The sequence below is a fragment of the Elephantulus edwardii genome, unplaced genomic scaffold (genome assembly GCF_000299155.1).
Source record: "Elephantulus edwardii isolate Elephantulus edwardi_28Jun2011 unplaced genomic scaffold, EleEdw1.0 scaffold00149, whole genome shotgun sequence".
In the NCBI taxonomy this organism is placed as follows: domain Eukaryota; kingdom Metazoa; phylum Chordata; class Mammalia; order Macroscelidea; family Macroscelididae; genus Elephantulus; species Elephantulus edwardii.
The window spans coordinates 5,198,083-5,212,999 of record NW_006399899.1 but is presented as its reverse complement, the minus strand read 5'-3'; the positions used below and the strand labels follow the sequence as shown (position 1 = coordinate 5,212,999).

General features: G+C 39.7%; 1 protein-coding gene across 5 annotated transcripts in view; it reads left to right on the top strand.

Annotated features, from left to right (window-relative positions):
- GRIA1 (glutamate receptor, ionotropic, AMPA 1) overlaps nt 1–14,917 on the top strand; it is a 548,752-nt gene that overhangs the window by 490,634 nt on the left and 43,201 nt on the right. For all 5 annotated transcript variants that reach the window (XM_006894738.1, XM_006894741.1, XM_006894739.1 and 2 more), the window contains 2 exons: nt 3,952–4,150; nt 13,530–13,777. In XM_006894738.1, coding sequence (XP_006894800.1) covers nt 3,952–4,150; nt 13,530–13,777 — 447 coding nt within the window. The remainder of the gene's footprint in view (nt 1–3,951; nt 4,151–13,529; nt 13,778–14,917) is intronic.

Sequence of the window (14,917 nt, the reverse complement as noted above, 5' to 3'; positions counted from 1 at the left end):
GCACAGGAAGAGACTGCTCATCTTTCTTCTGAAGAGCCGCTGGTGGATTTGGGATTGCTTTCTTCGGGCTTGCAGCACGGCTTCTTATCACTAGGCCGCTAGAGCTTTGCCAGGTGGAATTTGTGGAGTACAGTAGCCAGATTACACAAGACTTTTTAGGGCACCGAGGAGTTTACATTTTAGTCCAAGTACAAGAGGAAAACTTTTATGTGTGGATTTTCATAGGAAACATTAAAATACTATCAATGTTTTCATTTTAAAGTCTGACTCAAGCTGCCTTACAGAAAATATATGAGGCAGGCAGACAGGAGGAGAGGATTAGAAAGGAAACAAAAAGTCCTGCTGGGATGCTCTTGCTTGAGGTGATCCAGACTTGGGAAAGGACCACCAGCTCCTGCTGGGGGCTCAATACATGAATCCTTACCTTCTAAGGGTTTGGGTTTTTTGTTTTGTTTTTATTTTCATTTTTATTCATTCACTGTTGTACATTTTCCTCCCTCCGCCTCCCTTCCCCCTCCTCCAATTAACTTTTTTAATTTATAACTTTTTTCTTTTATTGTTTTGTTGCACATTTTATTCCCTCCCTGCCGTCTCCCCTCTCTTAGCCTACCCAGAAGCTCACCTTTTGCTCCCTTGTTCCAGATTGTTGTCATACGTATAATACCTAATCATATATTCCTTTCAGGCAATTCTTCCCCTCATCTGTTCTACTTGAGTTTTCATTATCTATCCACACTTTTCCTATTCTCTGCCCACCCGACCCTTGTCTATTGTATTTTATAACTGTGTTGTATTCTTTTGTGCCTGAAATATTTCACTCAGCATAATGTTCTCCAGCCTCCCCTATGTTATGAAATGCTTTTATGAGTTTGTGGTGTTTCAGCGGAGAAATGATATTCCATTGTGTGACTGACTGTACCATAGTTTTTCTATCTATTTGTTTGTTGTTGGGCACTTTGGTTGCTTTCCTCGTTTTGCTATTGTGAATAACGCAGATATAAACCTGGGTATGCATACATCTGTTTGAGCTGTGGCTCTGGTTTCTTTAGAGTATATTCCCAATAGCGGAATTGTTGGGTCAAATGGTATTTCCAACTTTTTGAGAAAGTGCCCGACAGCCTTTCATAGTGGCTATATCGTTTTCCCCTGCCACTAGCAATGAATAAGAGTTCTCTATTTATCTGCAGCCTATCCAGCATTTGTGGTTTGTTATCCTCTTGGACTTTGCTATTTTTGCTGGAGTGAGATTATATCTCATAGTTGTTTTGATTTCTATGTTGTTGTTGTTGTTGTGTGCCATCTAGTCGCTTGCAACTCATAGCAACGCTATGTACAAGAGCTCTAATGCTCTTCTATCCTGTGCCAACCTAGCCGTCTCAAACGCACTTATTCCCGCCGCTCCAGTCACAGAATCGATCCATCTCATTGAAGATCTTCCTCTCCTTCGCTGCACCTTCACTCTGCCAAACACGATGTCCCTCTCCAAGGGCCAGTTCCTCCTTGCAACATACCCAAAGTATGTCAGACGAATCTTCACAATCCTTGACTCCAAGGAGCATTTGATTTGCATGCATCTCTCTAAAAGCTAAGGATTTTGAACATTTCTTCATGTGTTTGTTTTCCTTCTGAATGTCTTCTTTGGTGAAGTGTCTGTTCATATCCTGTGTCCATTTTGTGATTGAGTTGTTTACGTTTTTCTTGTTGAGGTGCTAAGATATTCTATAAATTGTATATATGCCCCTTATCAGATATGTCATTGCCAAATATTTTCTCCCAGTCTGAAGGTTTTCTTCTTACGTTGTTGGAGAAACTTTCTGATGTACATAGGGATTTGATTCCAATGCGTCTGTTTTAGTCTTTCCTGGTTGTAAACACCTTCTATAGTTTAAGGAACACTGGACAAAGTATCCATGGACAGGACTGATGTTGAGTACCATAGAGCACTAGTTCTATGTCTTTGAGAAAGTTATTTATCTCTATAACTTCTGTTTGATTGTTCAATAAAAGTCATCCAAACTGGCTCATCTATTTATTTCAAATCACAGACTCTCAGAGATAGGAAAGTTTTGAGAGAAAGCATCCTGTCTCTGGTCCCACATAATGTTCAACGGAGACAGAAGTTTCTGTCTTGACCTGAAAACATATCTGAATCTGAATATCAAAAAGTCAGGTTTTTTCTGGGTACTTGGCACTGTGTGTGGGTGGCAGGGAATAACAATAGGTATGGAGTACAACTTCCTTGTGAATGGGTCACCACTTAAACACTTTCAGAGATGAGAAAATTTATGCTTAGCTTCAGAAGAACTAGCACATTTTTTCACCCTTTTTGACTTTGACAGTATTGTAACTATATTTAGTTAGTATTTGTTTCCTGAAACCTTTACCAAAAGCTCCGAAATCAAGTCATATGTTACCAGTTTTCTCTTTAACGAATACATCAACTCCATTTTTTTTTTCTTTCTGGTTAAATGTTCTTCTGACAACAACTGTTTTCCACAGCACATAGCTTTATTCGTCATCCCTGGTTCCATGCATTTGAAGAAGGTTCCTCTAGTTTTCCTCGATGAATTTGTGAATCATTTAGGTACATTCTTTTCCACATAGAGAACAATAACAAGTATCTATTGGATTTCTTGGAGTGAATGTTTTATCCCCAGAGTTAGGGGAGTTTCCAGGAAGTGGAGACAAGCTGGGTACACGAGATTGCAAGGACAATACAGATGAGTTCCACAGGGTTTTGAAAATGCTGTGCAGTTGAGAAATGCCTGGGAAGGCCTGGGCACTTTCCTGAGCCACTTGACTTGAGGCTCTTGAGTATTTCTGATTGAACCAGTGGTCTTCCGTTGTTAAGTATTGAGTTCTAATTAAGCCCCGTCACCTATTGAGAGCCCTGAGCCTAAGGCTGCAAGAGCAGGTGTTTTAATGATCATAGTTCCACAAGAACACATCTTTGATTAATCCAACCAGATAGGAAGAAAGTAGCTTCACAATTATGTGATTCACTATTATGTGATAAAAATCTATCCACCATATAATACCATTCTATATATCACCCAATATCATCTTGTAGGTAATGTGGAGATCTCTGAACTTGTATATCAGAGATATCACAGTGGAACTTGTGGTCAGGAGCCACAAAGAGGAGAATCAGTCTCTTAGAAGTCTAAAGATAAATTCCTCACCTCATGTGTAATCATCGTCTTTGCCACTTTTATCCAGAACAAAATATCCTTTGCCTTTGTTACAGCCAAATCTTCTCTGTGATAAAGGCAGAAGCGCATCTGTGTCTAATGGTGATGTTTCCTAAGTGGCTGGGTATAGCTTTTCTCATATTATTTCCCAAATAGCCTTCCTTCCTTTCCTCCTAGGCCTTCATCTTTTGGTGGCCTTTGCCAGACAGCAAGGCAATAGTGGGAAGGCAGTCTGAAAGCATTTAGTGACACGATAAGGCATGTGCATTGAGTGTGTCAATGAATTTGCATTCATATATGTCTTCACAAACATGTGATGCATATGGAATTGCACTTTGAAGGACATGTTGTTATGTGCTTGTAACTTTGTGGACATGCATTTGTTTCTTACCTGGGAATGTCTTTATATGTGTGATTAACTAACTCTGAAAACCTGCCGGAGGGTCAGCTGTGGGTGAGTTCCCACTCAATGGTACACAACAACAAAAACAATGTGTGAACATGTGTGTACATATGTAACTGTGGGCTTTATCACCTCTCAAAGGTAGTGACCCCACAGATCCTTGTGTGTGATAAAGAACAAAATGCAGGAGAAAATCTCTTTGCCATTTGAATTTTTACACGTTGCAGATAGAGAAGAAGGGTGCAATAATGCTTGACAGATCTGTTGAAAGATATTTCTCCTGCAGGATCACACCCTTCCCTATGCCTCTGGCAATTGATGGCCGAGTTTCTAATGCCTTTTTTTTCTGACCTGCAGGTCGCTGTCTGGCCGCATCGTTGGTGGTGTCTGGTGGTTCTTCACCTTGATCATCATCTCCTCTTATACAGCCAACCTGGCTGCCTTCCTGACAGTAGAGAGGATGGTGTCACCCATAGAGAGTGCAGAGGACCTAGCAAAGCAGACAGAAATTGCTTATGGGACACTGGAAGCAGGATCCACTAAGGAATTCTTCAGGGTAAGGAAGAAAGTCCCTAATCCCATGCGTTTCATAAAAGAGAACCAATATCATCGCTGCAGGCAGACAGGGAAACGACTGACTTGAGTTCAAAGTAGGGAAATTCAGAACATGTCTCAATTGTCCACAGAACACTGAGAAAGCTACATTTCGTTGTAGAAGCTTTGAGAGTATATATTATCTTTGGTTTTTATGAGCTCTTCTAGTTATTTCCAAGTTGGAGAGACTCTGGGTGGTAAAGTCAACAACTTCAATTGATAAAAGTTAGAGAGTCAAGTACACTCAGAGGCACCTTGGAAGGAAGGTCTACTCATCTACTTCTGAAAAATCAACTGTTGTAAACTCTATTTAGTACAATATTCTTTTACACACATGGTGTTTCTATCAGTCAGAATTGATATGGTGGCAACTGGTGGTGGTAATGATGTTTTTTAAATCCCTGCACTGATGGTGATCCTTGTGTACACCATACTGTGCTAAGTCTTCTAAACATTTCAAAGAATAGCAGATACAATTATCTCTCTGATCCCACAGAGGACTTACATTTTCATTAGTAATCAGTTCATCTCACAGCAACCCTGATGCCTTTTGAATCCCCTCCTAACTTACAGCAAGAGTTGAGTGAAGGTTGACTTGTTTGATAAAGAGCTATTAGGTAGTGCAAGGAGAAGAGAAAAAGATGGAGTGGCTATAGCTGAAGACAGTGAGCAAAGTCAGAGAAGCAGAAGGCTAAGGAGAAGTCATGCTGCAGTGTCACCTAGGTCTGGGCCCAGACATAACCGTATCACTTATTTGTTCAGTAGCACTTGACCTCTTTGACACCGTCTCTCCATCTTTCAAAGGAGGGTAATAATGTCCATCTAGTGGTTTAGTGGGAAGGAGTTTCACTGCCAATTCAAAAGCAGATGGCTTGAATCCTCCAACTGTTCTGAGGGGAAAAGATGGGCCATCTCTTTCCATGTGATATATAGCTTCTGAAAACACACTGGAGGGGGTCAGCTGTGGTCTGTTCAGATTCAAAGGCATGTAACAACAAAAATATCTCCCTAAGACACAGGAAAATACAAAGAATAATGAATGGTAGCTGAGTTTTACTATTAGAGTTTCACAGAGAAGTTAGCATTACAGGAATCATCTTGAAAATAAGTCAGAATTATAGTCACACAAGAAAGACAGGAAAACATTTCTGGATGCCCAAAACCAGGTTTGTTCTGGGTTGTGTGTACTCTACATATATTCTAAGAAAAAGGCACAGCTTAAATGCCCTGAAATAGAAAATTCTAGGGATAATACTCTACTGTATTGGGGGCTTTTTTTAATCAGGGCACATTGTTCTAAAAGCAAAGTAAGCACCAGCTTACTTGTGCTAACTTACTAAACTTCAGTGAACAATTTCACCTTTTCTACCATACCTGCAATGGAAAAGTTCATGTGGGTTTCAGTACATGGTAAAGAGTATGTGAAACTGTTTACTGCACATTTCTAAGTATGCACAAATAAGCCTATGCTTGTCTTCCTAATTGGGTACTCTGGAATTCAGGGATTGTAAATGTGAAAAAGGCTTTGATTTTGTAGGAAAGCACTGTGGGAGAGAGAGACAGATGTCCGAGGTACTAGAAGCAGAATCTTTGGTGAGGTGAAATAAAAAAAAAATATGACACTGCACAGAGCAGATTAGTAAGTGTACACAAATAAACTGGAGCTTATCCTGATTATTGGAAAGTATCATTCTTGATCCTTGGCTCTGTGTTCTAAATGACAGGCAGGAAAGGAACCAAAGTCATTGCCATCACTGATCTAGGGACTAGAGTTAAAAACTACTCTCAACACAGAAAGAATCCTTTGACATCACCTGGACTGCATTGTCAACATAGAGAAGAGAATGATTCGCTTTACATCACCCGACCAACTAGGAGAAAAAAAACCCTTTTATAATCTCATCACAATTCCTTGACACTTTTAACCTATAACGAATCTGTTACTGCTATTATTTTCATATGCAGTAGAGTCAGAAGGAATTGTCTCCTAACTGAACCTCCAGAGGGTTTTCAAAGGTTGTAAATTGCATGGGAGGAGCTTGGTCATCTTTCTTCCTTTGAGCAGTTGATGTATTTGAACTGCTTACCTTCGGGCAGTTGGACAACTCCTGACCTCCTGACTCTGCTGAGTATATGGGAACCACCTGATCCACTGACCAGTTTTCTCATTCCCATATCTATACAATATTAATACAGATTCATAACCTCCAAAGCTCATTCTCAGCCATGGTCCTAGGTATGCTTTACTTGTAGCCTAGAGCCAAACAAGGAGTATGGAGTCTATTTTGAAGCTATGACATTATGACAGTGATTCCTTATGCAGATGTTACTAATGGGTACAATATCTGAGTTTTCTGACTCCATCGCAAATATTTTGCCACTGAATCACACTGTCTTAGTGGAGTATGATCTTTAACTAATAAATGGTTGACTTCCCAAAGGCTCTAGTACTACAAGAGGCGTCTCCGAGGGCTCACCAGGTCTGGACTGTGTTACCCAGGGCAGACATTAAGGTCATTCTCATCCCACTCCACCTGGCATCTGTTCAAGACTCAGATCATCTAGCCGTAGGCTAATGGACAGGAAAGCATTTTCCATGAAAGAGAGAAGTGCTAAAGGGACATCTATATCATTCTTGACCTCAGGCCGAGCCTGGCCCATCTTAAATACTTGTAGCTTCCATCATGCAGTCACTGTCAATAAGTGCGTTTACTTGTACCCATATGGTGCAAACAGTTAACACATTAGACTGCTAGTCAAGTTTAGAGACTTGAGTCTACCCAGAGGTCCCTCAGAGAAAGGAAGAGTTAGCTGATTCTGAAAATTCAGCCATTGAAAAACCATATGGAGCACAATTTTACTCTTACACGCACATGGTCTCCATGAGTCAGAGTTGACTCAATGATGACACTTTGATTTTGTTTTCATACTATTTTGGCTTAAATGGAACTTCCTGTCAGGTAATGATCCTCCATCATCTGACACTATATAGTCTTCTATGATTTTATGCTATCTTCCAGGTATTTCTAACAAATAGCCATCCTTCCTTTATTTCCTAGCCTCTACTTGTTGTTGTGTGCTATCAAGTTGGCACCCACTCAAGCTTCAGTGGTTTTCAGAGGCTGTGAATCACACAGGAAGAGATTGTCTCTTTCTCCTGTGGAGCAGCTGACAGATTTGAATTGTGTACCTTTGAGTTGACAGCACAAATTCTTACTAGTAGGTCCACAGAGCTACTCAGTCTCTACTGTTGTTGTTGTTGTTGTGTATCGTTGAGTTGGAACCAACCCATATCCATACCCCTCCAGTGAGTTTTCAGAGGCAGTTAATCACACAGGGAGAGATTGCCCATCCTTCCCCTGTGGAGCAGTTGGTGGATTTGAACCTTGTGCCTTTGGGATTGCAACACAGCTTCTTGCCACTAGGCCATCAGTATTCCAGTCTCTACTACTAATTCAAAATCTTCTTTTCAGTGTCATGTAAATTTAACTTTCATTGCTCCCTTTTGAATGCTTTATTGTCTGCTGTTTCTTTGCTTAAATGGCCTGTACTGTAGATATACTTTAAAGTATATCCTTTAAGGTAAAATGTTAATTTCTTTCCTCTTTTGATAACAAAACACTATCCATCAGAGTCTTATTCTTACTGCCTTCTCACTTTCTAACCTAAACAAACTCAAGGGCAAATCCAGTCTAATCCTTCTATTGTACAGTTGGGAAAGCTGAGACTAGATTAGATAGGCATGCCCGAGCTAATGAGAGCCATAGCTAAGAGTTACAATTTCAAAGCTCTCTACTAATGACTATGTCAGCAGCACAAAGTTGGAAATCTGAAACCAAAGTTAGGAACCTATATTCAGGACAGACAATATTCTGCAACTCCTGTTTCTAACAAGATCTACTGGATATGTAGCAAGTAAGCTCTAGTTTATGTGCTAACATTGGTTGATTGGTGGTGGTTGGTTAGCGTTCTGTGTTAAGAGGGAATCTGAGGTCACATATGTTTTCGGGGGGTGGGGGGAAATCCAATTGATATCAATATTTGCTTTGCGTATAGGAAGAGAAACTGGTATCAAGGAAGTACTATATTTGGAACTTCTGTCCTAAAATAAAAAGGGAGCTCTAATGGTCTGGTTCATAGGGTGTTGGGCTGCTAACCCAACGGCAGCCACTCTCTGATAGTTCAAATCCACCATGGGAGAAAGTTGGGCCATCTCCTCTCGCACAGTTTGCAGCCTTCAAAATCTAGTGGAGGCTCAGATAAGAGTTGGTTCTGACTTAATGGTGATGGATGAGAGAGTTACCCCTAAAATAAAGGGAGCTGAGCTCTGGAAGTCTGTAGGAAATTAGGCTGCTAACCCAATAGCTAGCTATGTCTCTCTGGCACCGTGAATCCACCAGTCTTTCCTCCAGAGAACGATGGATAATCTCCTCTTACACAATTTACAGCCATGGCAAAATGGTGAGCGATGAGTCATTTCTGACTCCAAGACATTGAGATAATGAGGTGACCCTAAAATTAAAAAAAAAATGATGGTTGTTGTTGTATTGCCCTAAAGTCACTTGCAGCTCAGAGTAGGGAGTAAAATTGCCCCATTAGCTTCTCTAGCTCTAAACTGAATCGGTAATGGTACAGAATGAAATTTATTTTCTCCCATGGAATTGCTGATGGGTTTGAAAACCAACTTTTCTATCAATATCCAAGCTTCTTAACCATTATGCCACTTGAACTCTTTCCCATAAAGATTACTGTCTATAAAAAAAAAATCCTACAAGGCAGCTTTATTCCATTTTATGATGTTGTTATGAGTCAAAATTGACTCAACAGCAACTAATAAATAACAGCCCAAAAGTCAAACCTGAAGAAAGGTCATAATTATTGATAGTAATTGCCCCACTTATGGAATATTCCAGGCACTGAGCTGTGCATTTAATCTATATTCTCATATACTTTTCACAACAGTGGAGACTATAATTACCATTGCCTGGAGAAGAACACCAAGTCTTAGAAGGGTTATGTCACTTGCCTGAAGTCCCACATCTAGTAAGTTGTGAAGATTAAAGAGAAGGAGGCAGATGGTTGTAGTGAAAAATACGAAGTGCGGACTCACTTTTACTCCACTATAAAGCTGTAAAGGAAGCTCTGGTGGCCTTGTGGGTAAGGAAATACACGGCCAACTCAAAGGCATGCAACTCAAATCCACCAGCTGTTTGAGAAGAAAAGATAAGCACTCTCCTCCTATACAACTGACAGTTTCTGAAAACTGGCTGGAGGGTCAGCTATGAATCAGTTCTGAGTCATGGGCATATATAATAAAGCAATGTGACATGAAATTACCCCTTTGCAGGCCTCACTTCCTTTATCTGTAAAAGGAGTGTGCTAATAAGATGGGTTCCATGAACCCTTTCATCTCTGTGATAGTGACCTTGAGAACAAGCCAGCTAGAACTTTGGTGGTGAAGAATCAAAGTCACCTACCACTCGCAAAAGGCCACCTAAGAAGTAAGTAGCAGGGTAAGAAATTTTCTAGCCCGGTCTCTGAAAAGATTGGTTTTAGGTCCCCATAACAGTCCAGGGCTTTTTGGCAGCCCCAATCCATGTAATCCTCCATCAAGAGTTTAAGATGTAAGAAGGATCCCCCCAATCCTGATGTCAATCTCGTTTTACAACAGTAGGATATGCAGTACTTGTCCTTTTGTGACAAAGATATTTTACACAGCATAATGTCCTCCAGGGTCACTCATTTTATATAATATTTCATTAATTTCTTATTTTTCAATGCAGCATAGTACTCTACTATGTGAATATACCACAACTTCTCTATCCATTTGTTTGTTGATGAGTGCTTAGGTTGTTTCCAACTCTTTGCCATTGTGAACAAAGCTGAGATAAACATGGGTGTGCATATATCTGCTTGGATGGTGGTGGTTATGGTTCCTTTAGGGTATATTCCCAGTAGTGGAATTGCTGGATCAAATGGTATTTTTATTTGCAACTTTTTGAGAAAGCACCATAGCGGCACTGTTGTAAAACAGGACTCACAACAGGGTTGGGGAATCCTAAGAAAAGAAGGGATAAATAATGTATACTGCATTGAAACAGATGAGGAAGAGAACTGTTTAAAAGGAATATATGATTAGGTATTATTTTCATGACAAGATTCCAGAAAAAGAAAAGCAGAGTATAGTGGACTGTGGACTTGGGGATGGGGGCGGGGGGAGGGGGCGCTGTATAACAATGAAAGGATTTTTTTCCCTCTTTTTAAAGAGAAAAACGAACTGGGAGGGAGAGGTAGGCAGGGAGAAAAATGTGCAACAATGAATGAATGAGGAAAAATTTAATGGGAAGAATATGCTGTAATATATAGATTTATTGATACATGTATCAGTAAAAAAAAGTATTTGTGGCCCAGTTAACATATACATTAATAAGTGTCCTTGAATTGCTTCTTGACTTCAGCTTTTTATTTTTTTTATTATTTTTTTAATTCAGCTATTTTGTATCACTACTACAGTACTATTTTCTCTGGCCATCCTGCTATTAGAATACCCTTTATTTTGGATTCTCCTTGTCAAAAAAAAAAAAAAAAAAAGGATGTGAGAAGGGCCATGGGAATAGCAGATGATAGAAGAGATCCAAAAACAAATACTCTGAGTATGCTTTCCACTCTTGTCTGCCACTCATCCTTTCTTCACATTCCTAGAGATTAGATGCCCAGATCATGGGCAAAACCTCACCATTCAGGGCACTGACTGAGGATGAGAGGACATTAATTTCCTGCATACCACACTGCCCAGGGCTCTCAGCTCCACCTGACAAGCAGAAGGGTCCCCTGTGGTGTCTACCCTGTCAGGTCAAATTGCATCTTGCAATTGCCCTGCTGTGTGTTTTGTTACTTTTGTGCCTAGAAGATTATCTGCAAATCTGGTCACAGCTGAATTTATATATTTCCCGTTTCCCAGAAGAGAATATTAAACGCACTGTAAATGCTGTGATTGGTTCCGAGCATTTCTTCCCCTAACCTTGGATTCCTCTCTCCCATTCCTCCTGTCTCCCTTTTATATTGATGTGGTTGCCTTGGATGATTTATCTTTATGTAAAGAATTACCTATTTTAAGGTAGCAAAGACTTTAAAAATCATTATACCCAAATTCCTGTGGTACTGGTGGGAAAATTAAGATCAGAGAGAAAGAATTTTCTAGACTCTAAATCAGGCATTAGAAGTAGAGCTAAAACTGAATTCAGGGACATCTCAATCCAGTGCTTTTTCCAAATCGTAAACTATGCTTTAAAGCAAATGAGCTATTTTATCTAATTAGAGCCTTTAAAAAGTTAAGACATAAGAGGTACATTGTAAAGAGGACTGGGACATGGAGAGAGAAAAAGAGAAGGGAGGAAATTTCATAACAATGAATAAATATTAAAAAAAGTAAACTGGGGGGGCAAAGGAGAAGGAGGGAGGAAAATGCAACAATGAATGAAAATCCAACCTTTCTGTAAACTTTTTTAAAATCACAATTAAAATATAAAACAATTTTAAAAAAGAGAGGGAGGAAAATTGAGACACATTCTACTTATTACTTTCATGAAATTTTTGGTATTTGTTTTCATTAATTTTTTTCCTTTGAGCTTTAGAATTTTCCTGTGCTAAAAATATATATATATTAATAATATATATAAAAATTGACTTATATGGCAACTGCATATCAATATCTGGCCCACATTTGAAGCTGATATCAAGGGAATTTACATTATACTTGTGCACAGAGAAAAATTACATATGAGATTTATAATAATAATGTTATACCAAATTAACCTGTAACCTCCTACACAAATAGATCATCTAGATTGTAGGAGGCCTTCTGGTATAATACTAACCAAAAGATGAATGGTTTGGACCTACTTGACTGCTCTGTGAGTAAAATACTTAACAATCTTTTTCCAAAACTATTATGGCCTGAAAACTCTATGGAGCAGTTCTGCTCTGTCACGTGTGTTTCCTAAGATTCAAAGTCAACACTATATACATAAGAAGGTGTGCCTTGCAAATCTGGTAATCTGGCCTAACCGTCCAATGAGTCATCCAGACAATCTGCATTAACAGTGATCATAACACAGTTATCGGTCAGAGTGACACAAGCCATCCAGATCAGAATCACCTGGAATCTTCTGGAAGATTTGTTCCAGATCTCTTCATAGTCATGTTGACTAAGAATTTCACTGAAAAGTTCTAAAACCGAGGGCAGGGAATTTGTCTTTTTTCAAAATCCTGTTGCCTGCTAAAATCTGAGGATCATTGCCATTTGGACTTAGATGGTCTCCGAATACATAGAATTTATTCTGATAGGATTCAGCTGGACTGAAACATCGTATCAAGTGGCGTCATCAGCCTAACCAAACTCCCAAAAGGAAGGAAAATGCAAGATGAACTGAGATGCAAATAAGGAAAGCAAGTTGGCTGGATTTGGACATTTTAAAAATGTGAGCAGTTGGCAATATTTGACCCGAGGTTAGAGCTTTATCACATGACAGTTTATTTTCTATGGTCAGCTTGAAATCTGAAATAACTGGTATGATCTAGAAATTCTTTTCTCCAAGTAGTAAATCAGATGTCACTAGTCTTCTGTTCTCCACCCTACTGGGCTATGTGCTGCTATTGGAATCAGAACCACTTCATTGCTGACCTTCCAGCAGGTTTTCAGAGGCAATAATTGCTTTGGGAACAGATTGTCCAATTTTCTACTGTGGAACATTTGATGGATTCAAGCCACATGTCTTTGGGTTGGCAGCACAAGTCTTCACCAGTAGGCTCTGGGCTATTTACACTTAGTCTTAAAGGAGCTCTAGTGGAATAGTCCATACAGAGTTGTATAGCAAAAGTCGTGACTCTGGCAATTCAAATCCATCAGCAGGTCTTCTGGGGGAAAATGGGCAATCTCATCTCATAAGATTTACTGCCTCCAAAAACCTAGTGGAGAGTCAACTATGGTAGATTCTGACCTGACAGAAATGAGTTGAGTTACATATGGTCCTTAAAATCTTTAAAAACCAGACAAGGCCCCAGTTTCTTAACTCTACCCATATTTAAGATGAATATCAGCAGTAATTAAAAGATTCTGAGCTATTTGGTTCATTCTTTATTTGCAAGATATTTGTACTTTGGAACCTACTGGTACTAATTAGAGCCTCTTATTTCGCAATCACTCATAATTTGTTTCTTCCTGAGCTAATCTCGCTCATAAATGTGTGATCAAGCTACACATGGCTCTTCATTAGTGTGTGTTGCCGACCCCAGTTCCAAGCACAGCTAGCACTAAATTCCAACTTTATGTCCCCTGTCAGAGATCTAAAATTGCCGTGTTTGAGAAGATGTGGACATACATGAAGTCAGCAGAACCCTCAGTTTTTGTTCGGACCACAGAGGAGGGCATGATCCGAGTGAGGAAATCCAAGGGCAAGTATGCCTACCTCCTGGAATCCACCATGAATGAATATATTGAGCAGCGGAAACCCTGTGACACCATGAAGGTGGGAGGTAACTTGGATTCCAAAGGCTATGGCATTGCAACACCCAAGGGGTCCGCCCTGAGGTAAGTAGCCGAGATTTGCTTCCTTGGTACTGCCTTTCCCCTCCAGTCTCAGGAATGAAGCTGCTGTCTCTGCCACATGGCACCAGTGGAAGCTGTCAAGAAGGCCCTTCTACAATACCTGTGGGCCTAGAAGAATCCAGCTACCTGAGATCTTCAGCCCTGAGGTTGAAAACTGACGTGGGAACCTCAGCTTGCTGCAACTTTTGCTGTCTTCCCCATGCCTCACCTTATCCCTCAAGTGTGTCAAACATCAGTGACATGTCTTTTCGTATGACCTGTAATACTTCATTTTTACCATACCTTTCTGCTTCCAACTAGACCACAAACAGGGTTCTTCAGCAATCCCAATTCTTTGAAAAAGGCGGTTTGTAGAATTTATCTGCAAAGAAACAGAAACACTTTGTTCAAATGCAAAATCAAGCAGCTCTTGAGTTCTGAGATGTTGGGCTACAGAAATGGAAAAAGCACTTAATGTAACCAAAAAAAAGTACCTATTTTCCCCTAGATGATTATTTCTTTAGGAAGATAGGGGATTGTACAGTAGAGAAGCAAAATAGACTTTACCTTTAGACAAAGAATATTTCATAACCATTCTAAACAGTCAAACAGCTAATATAGGGCCCTGAATTGAATATAGGAATTTACTTTAGAGAAGATAAGACAATTCCTTCTGTAATGTAGTATTTGAAGCATTTCCTCACTGCATAGTTACCTCTTCTATAAGAGGAAGATTATCATCCAAGCTCTTTCTAGGTGGTTATAAAATCAAATGATGTGGTAATCCTTGTAGAAGAAAATTGAAAAGAGTACAGTGTGAACTCACTTATGAGACATTATGTCAATCACAAAGGAATGAAATCATGTTAGAGATTTCATTTAGGGATCTTAGTCACACTCAAAGAAGAGCGGAGAAGGTTAATAATGGTTACAAAAGGATGGAGACCAGGTCCATGACACCAGAACCGCTGTTCTCCAGTTCATCCATTTATGTCAATAATGTTGAGCACTTACTGCATTCCAACACTGGAAACGGAGCTACAGTTTTGACCAAGACAGATGTAGGGTTGTTCACATAGAATTATATTCTTGCAAGCGAGACAGACATTAAGATGCTGATTCTTTTTATTCAAGAGTTGATAA